General features: G+C 39.5%; 1 protein-coding gene across 2 annotated transcripts; it reads left to right on the top strand.

The window, feature by feature from the left end:
* Window positions 1–2,206: 2,206 nt before the first annotated feature.
* On the top strand, window positions 2,207–6,657 carry LOC130799684 (uncharacterized). 2 transcript variants are annotated; one of them, XM_057662865.1, is made up of 3 exons: window positions 2,207–3,646; window positions 3,780–3,842; window positions 5,769–6,657. In XM_057662865.1, exons 1-3 carry the CDS (start codon window positions 3,552–3,554, stop codon window positions 6,472–6,474), a joined length of 864 nt encoding a protein of 287 aa, XP_057518848.1. In that variant the 5' UTR covers window positions 2,207–3,551; the 3' UTR covers window positions 6,475–6,657. The 2 variants fall into 2 exon arrangements, with proteins under 2 accessions (XP_057518848.1, XP_057518849.1); XM_057662866.1 differs by lacking the exon at window positions 3,780–3,842 and having other exon boundaries at window positions 2,212–3,646.
* Window positions 6,658–7,033: the final 376 nt, after the last annotated feature.

The raw sequence follows: 7,033 nt of genomic DNA, 5'->3' as shown, positions 1-7,033 counted from the left end.
TTACCATCCGCAAACCGATGGCCAAACAGAGGTGACTAATAGAACATTGGGCACCCTACTTAGAACTTTAATACATAAAAGTATGAGGGAATGGGACTTAAAGTTATGCTACGCTGAGTTTGCATATAATAGAGCCCCCAGTCGTGCCACTAAACACACCCCCTTTGAATGTGTATATGGCACTAACCCTCTGCTGCCTGTATCTCTAATTGATTTACCTACGTGTGACAGCAAGCAACTGGAGGCAGAAGAGATAATCAAGCAAATGGAAACAATTCACAAGCAAGTGCATGCCAATCTAGAAGAGACTAGCAAAAAGTACAAGATGCAAGCTGACAAGCATTTGAAAGCAAGACCATCCATTAAGGAAGGGGACCAAGTATGGGTATATCTCAGGAAGAAAAGATTTCCACAGCTGAGAAGAAACAAATTGCAACCAAGAGCCATAGGCCCCTACCCAGTGTTGAAGAAATTTGGAGATAATGCTTTTGAGATTCAACTGCCTGTAGACTACAACATCTCCCCTGTCTTTAATATAGGAGATCTTACCCTACACCAACCGGCTCAAGAATTAGGGACAGTTCTTCCCCAAGAGGGAGGGGTTGATGCAAATGCATCAGGGAACAATGGCCATGACAATACTGGCAATACTGATCAGGAACAGGACAGTGTTCCCTACTTACCTTCTACGCCAAATACTCATGAAGACCAAGGGTCAAGCGTTGGCACCGCCCACACATCAGGCATAGACCTAAGAACACGCATTGGAATTGAGGAAACTCAAAGAATTATAGAAACTAGCATTCTGAGCTTAAGGGACACAACAGACAGCAGTAAAGGAACAGCAGGAGCATCTGACGAACAGCAGACCTTGCTGACCCTCCTGAGCACAGACCGGGAACATCTGGGCCATAAGAAAGACAGGAACGTCATCTCCCTACATGGACAAAGCCATAAAGGACCTAGAGTCTTGCTGACAATCCATCAAGAAGCCTGTAATAAACGTTGAAGGAGACCTGATCAACAGACAAAGTAAATCAGAAAATTGGCTAAGTGTTTGCCTTTTGCTCATATTTCTGTTTTGTTAGTTTTCCATGTGTATTAGGCAAGTCATTTGTAACGGCTAGTTTTAGATACCAAACTCTATAAATACATAGGCTCTCATGTAATAGTTTTCACGTTTTGAATCAATCAATATACTGAGGTATTTTTTAGAAAAGTTCATTTTTCTGTTTGTGAAGTTTTATGCAACTTCATCAAGTTGTGAGACAACTTGGCCGGAGAGTTTGACGAGTTACATAGAAACTTGGATTCTCAACGGGACCTTGCAATCAAGGCTTCAATATCCTTACATTGTAATAGTCATAGGATCGTTATCCCAGACAGACAAAGGGCAACAATCACCCTCGTCAGAAAATCAAGAAGGTCTTTCTTAGGCTGATTTTGAGTGTCTGTGCATTTGTTTGTGACGTAATTCGGGTTTCTAAATGCACCATTGATTAAGGTTGATTAACAACGAGAATCAGTGCATAACAAAGGCCATAATCCGCCCTTTGTTACGCATCAATGGCTGATCCAACACATATTGACTTGATCAATTCCCCTACTATTGCACCTACTAACTTGGATGCATCAAATAAAGAAGACCAACTTCAATCAAACACGAACATCAAAAGAAGGCAAGAGGAATCAAAAGAGAACCTCACAACAGCCTCTAAACAAGAAGAGGACCCATATTCTGCCCAGCAATCAACAGAGCAACGAATCAGCGAGCAGCCTACCTTGCACAGCGTGGGGAACCCAACCTACTGTATTGGTGAATGTGGAAACTTGGGAAATGGCACCTCTGCACATGGACCAAGAAGTCTAGGTCCAATGACCTTGCTGACTGTACTCAGGGAAGCCACAAACCCGGTTACAAGGACCCCTGCTCGACAGATTTGTAACATAGCTGATACTTAGAATAAATTAGCGTTTTGTATTTCTGTTATGAGTTGTTATGTTTTGTACGCGCCAAATAAGAAAAGACGGAGGTAGTTAAATATTGTTAGACTCCAATTATGTCCGTTAGAGTCCTATATAAAGGGCTCACCTCATTTGTATCCATTCATTCGAGATTAATCAAACATTTCTTCTTCAAGTTAATAGTTGTTCAATTGCTTATTCTGCGAGGATCCTTTGTGAGGCAAAGCAAAGTGGTTTTCCAGGTTTGTTCCACAAAGATTGAGAGAGTGCCTTTCAATTGGAGTGTGAGTAAGAGGCCAATCAATCCAGTGCGGGTTATTTGTCTCTATCCACGGTACAAGGGCCACTCTTTAGAGTTGTCCTGGCCAACCTTCTTGTTTGTTGTTCAAACAGAAGGATTATCGTGTGTGTGCCATTGTGATCAAATCAGTCTTGGAATGGTTTCTTGGTCGAGTTTGTCATCTTCTTGAAGTATTCAAGCCCATACACGCATCAACTCGGTATCAGAGCTTAAGTTCTGAAGAAGGGACCAAGGTCAGAAAGGTATAAGAACGTCAAGGAATAAGTCATTTCTGCATATCCTGGTAAGAGTGATCAGAGAAAAGGTATCGGGCGATTTTTCTTCATTTTCTTCAAAAACAGGTACGCATTCAATCATTCATTGTATATGATTCATGTTGTGATTAAGCATTTCCGAATATAATTGTTGATTAAACAAATGTGAGTATTGGATTGGGGAATTTCTGGAAAATTGATTGGTTTATTGTTGAATGCGTTTGAAAATTATTCTTATCATTTCTTGTCGAGTGTTTGCATACCGTTTTTGTTTATCAATTAATCCATTAACAGTGATTCTTGAATGTCTGAAATGCATACTTGTTGATGATTTACCCACATTGTAAATTGAGTATTCGAACATTAGGTTATCGCTGAAGAAATTGACAATTTCAATTTTGGATTCTGGTATTTCGATTTTGCTGGTTAATGAGAAAATAATAGCTGTTCGGGATTAGATAGATTTGCATACAAATCATTGGATATCACGGTTGTTTTGGGAAAGATTGATTAGAACAATCTGAACTGCGAAAAAAAAAATCAGTTGAAGAATTAGGGTTTGCATTTGCTAACAAGATTTTCTGGTCTGAATCAATTAGGTATCAATAGATAGACCATTAAATTCGTGTGTAAGATTCATCATCCTTAAAACTACATACTTAGAGTATCATTGCATAAAGGAATTCAGAAAACAAAAGATTGAAGAACAAACAAGCATTCATTCTTTTTCTGAAATTGTTAGGGTTGGATATTGTGGGTCATATCAGTTTCAATTGCTACTGCATTTTTTCTGTAGTTTTTTTTTTAGCATATTAGATTCTTGTCAATACATAGATCATAATCTTGTTTGCATTATAGTATATTACATGCTAGAACAATCAGAACATACATAAAACTGAAAGTCTCCTTGCTGAAACAGAAGACATTGGCTGCAATCTTGTTGTGTTCTTGTTTTTGTGTGTGCCTCAAATTTTTACCCTGAAAACTTGTTGTGGTGATTTGTGTGGTAGCAAATTTGTTCTACTTGCTATATGTTTTGGTTAAATTTGATCTTACCCAGAAGATTTTGGTACAACAAATCCAAAATCCAAGCGTTCCCTGCCAAGTTGTGCATTGCTGACAGAAGGTATTGAACATCTCCGCATCAATTTTCAGTATTACTTGTGCATTAAAGTTTTTAGTCATTATCGGTTACATTAAACTGTTGGATTTTGTGTATATTTCAATTTTTGCATTAGATTGTATCATTTCCCTTTCAGAAATAGCCGCTGCATCCTTCAAACTGAAATTTTCCATTACTTCCAAAACATATTACATTTCTGGTGAGATCTTGTTTTGATTTGTGCATCATCAATTGTTGTGCTGGGATTTAGCTGTTGACCATAGTCTTGTTTAGTAGCAAGAAGAACAATATGAATAATGATGAGAGACTTAATGAGATGGCTTTGGCCATCCAACAATTCACACAAACGGTAGCAAGACTTACCATGAACCAACAAGAGGGGAATATACCTATGCACACCCATGAAAGACACACTGAGGACAGAACCATGAGGATTGATGTATCTAATTTTGGGGGAACCACACATAATCCTGAGGAATACTTAGAATGGGAGGCTGAATTAGAAAGGTATTTTGAATTTAAGGACACACCTGAAGAACAAAAGTATAAATTGGCTAAGATAAAAATGAACAAGCTAGCAGCTATTTGGCTTGCAGGGGTGCAGAAACAGAGAAGGAGGGAAAACAGAGAGGGTATTAATACTTGGGATAAGTTGAGGAAACACCTTAGGAGGAAATATGTACCTGCATCCTATAAGCAACAGCTTTATGTGCAATGGAGCACACTTAGACAAGGCAGCAAGTCTGTAGCAGACTACATCCAAGAATGGGAGAAACTTGCTGTCCTATGTGACATTAATGAGCCAGAAGAAATGAAGGTAGGGATATTCATTGGAGGGTTAAGGGAAGATCTGAGGGAAAAACTTGAAATCATACCACACTTAACTTTTGAAATAGCATGTAATAGTGCCCTTACATATGAGAAGTATGCAAGGAAAAAGAACACCTATGCACAGCCCTACAGCCCTGTTTCTTCCAAAACCAACACCACCAGCAGCAGCTTAAGAAATGCAGGCATAGGCACCAATATAGTCAACAAGAATACCAACCCATCCACACCTAGCAGACCAAGAGACAAACCAAATGTACCTATGAAGGACATAGTATGCTTCAAGTGCCATGGCCATGGTCATATCAAGAAAGAATGCCCCAACATGAGAGCTTTCACCAACATAGAATGGACTGAAATTAACAACAGAGAGAGGGAACCTAGGGCTATGTTAGTAGCTAAGGATGGAGAGGAAAGAGTCATCCTACCACCCACACCTATTGATGAACCAGAAGGTTCATATGTCCTTACCAGTATAGGCACCCTCCAAAGAACAGAACCGGAGGATACTGAGGATAGTGAATCAGGGGAGGAGACCAGAGAGCAACTATATCCTGAAGAAGGAAGATACCATTTGCTAATAAGAAGAAATTTTCATGCCACACCCAAGAAAAAAAAAATCAGACCAAAGGGAGAGTATTTTTCAAACAAAGTGCAGAATTAAGGATAGAATGTGTGACCTAATCATCGATGCGGGGAGTGAGACTAATTGTGTTAGTGCACAGCTGGTTCAAGACCTAAGCTTACAAACACAAAACCATCCTAACCCCTACAAACTGAGATGGTTAGATAGCAAAGTTGAGGGTTTTGTAAAGAAACAATGCTTGATTAATTTCTCCATAGGTTCATATCATGATGAGGTATTATGTGATGTTTTGAATATGAATGCATGCCACATCTTGTTGGGAAGGCCTTGGCAACATGATAGACATTCAATGCACGATGGGTTTACCAACATATATACTATCAAACATAATGGAAAAATAAAGGATCTTATCCCCTTACACCCATGTAAAATCATTACTACTACTACAAAACAGAACCATACAAGCTGTGTTCAAAAGAAAAGTAAGGGTAAGAAAGCACCTGTGCATCTGTTTACAAAAAAAACTCGTGAGAGTCAAGTCCAACAACAATACCAACCCCTGAAACCATTAAATTCTGAGTTACCTAACACCATATCTTTGGATGAAATTAACATAAGCAAACGGAATTTGGAAAACTCATCCACATATTGTGATGTAAGTGGCTTTTATTTTATAAAAGACACAATTATTGATTTTGCTTTTTGTTGTAGGTACCTCACAGATAATCAGAAGAGGCTGCAACCAGAAGCAGAACTCGGAACAAATAACATAAAGAAAACGAAGCAACGCAACATCACCATAAACAAGAACAACAAACGTGAAAAGCTACATATGAACCCACTGCATAGGTACGACATCTCAAGGACTTCCACCGTTAATAATACAAGAAAGCATGAAGACAACACAGAATTGGGGACAATTTTGCTTGAAGGAGGAGGGAATGATCCAAAATTGGATCATGATAGTGACAATCCACAAGTCAAGGCAAACCAAGGAGAGTGCATGACTAAAGGAGAGTGCATGGCTGATCCAACACATACTGACTTGATCAATTCCCATACTATTGCACCTACTAACTTGGATGCATCAAATAAAGAAGACCAACTTCAATCAAACATGAACATCAAAAGAAGGCAAGAGGAATCAAAAGAGAACCTCACAACAGCCTCTAAACAAGAAGAGGACCCATATTCTGCCCAGCAATCAACAGAGCAACGAATCAGCGAGCAGCCTACCTTGCACAGCGTGGGGAACCCAACCTACTGTATTGGTGAACGTGCAAACTTGGGAAATGGCACCTCTGCACATGGACCAAGAAGTCTAGGTCCAAGGACCTTGCTGACTGTACTCAGGGAAGCCACAAACCCAGTTACAAGGACCCCTGCTCGACAGATTTGTAACATAGCTGATACTTAGAATAAATTAGCGTTTTGTATTTCTGTTATGAGTTGTTATGTTTTGTACGCGCCAAATAAGAAAGGACGGAGGTAGTTAAATATTGTTAGACTCCAATTATGTCCGTTAGAGTCCTATATAAAGGGCTCACCTCATTTGTATCCATTCATTCGAGATTAATCAAACATTTCTTCTTCAAGTTAATTGTTGTTCAATTGCTTGTTCTGCGAGGATCCTTTGTGAGGCAAAGCAAAGTGGTTTTCCAGGTTTGTTCCACAAAGATTGAGAGAGTGCCTTTCAATTGGAGTGTGAGGAAGAGGCCAATCAATCCAGTGCGGGTTATTTGTCTCTATCCACGGTACAAGGGCCACTCTTTAGAGTTGTCCTGGCCAACCTTCTTGTTTGTTGTTCAAACAGAAGGATTATCGTGTGTGTGCCATTGTGATCAAATCAGTCTTGGCATGGTTTCTTGGTCGAGTTTGTCATCTTCTTGAAGTATTCAAGCCCATACACGCATCAAGGTCACTCAGTTGCAAGATGAACTGTCAGAATTCATACCACACAGAACACCCGCTGACCT

Source organism: Amaranthus tricolor, chromosome 14 (genome assembly GCF_026212465.1).
Source record: "Amaranthus tricolor cultivar Red isolate AtriRed21 chromosome 14, ASM2621246v1, whole genome shotgun sequence".
NCBI classification, from domain to species: domain Eukaryota; kingdom Viridiplantae; phylum Streptophyta; class Magnoliopsida; order Caryophyllales; family Amaranthaceae; genus Amaranthus; species Amaranthus tricolor.
The sequence above is the reverse complement of the archived record's forward strand: the minus strand, read 5'-3'. Positions and strand labels throughout refer to the sequence as shown.

Excerpts from the sequence above, each read along its gene's own strand:
- LOC130799684 (XM_057662865.1), top strand. The coding sequence starts at position 3,552 with ATGTTTTGGTTAAATTTGATCTTACCCAGAAGATTTTGGTACAACAAA. Across the intron at positions 3,647-3,779 it reads TTGTGCATTGCTGACAGAAG|AAATAGCCGCTGCATCCTTC; the intron begins GTATTGAACATC and ends TTTCCCTTTCAG. Across the intron at positions 3,843-5,768 it reads CAAAACATATTACATTTCTG|GTACCTCACAGATAATCAGA; the intron begins GTGAGATCTTGT and ends TTTTTGTTGTAG.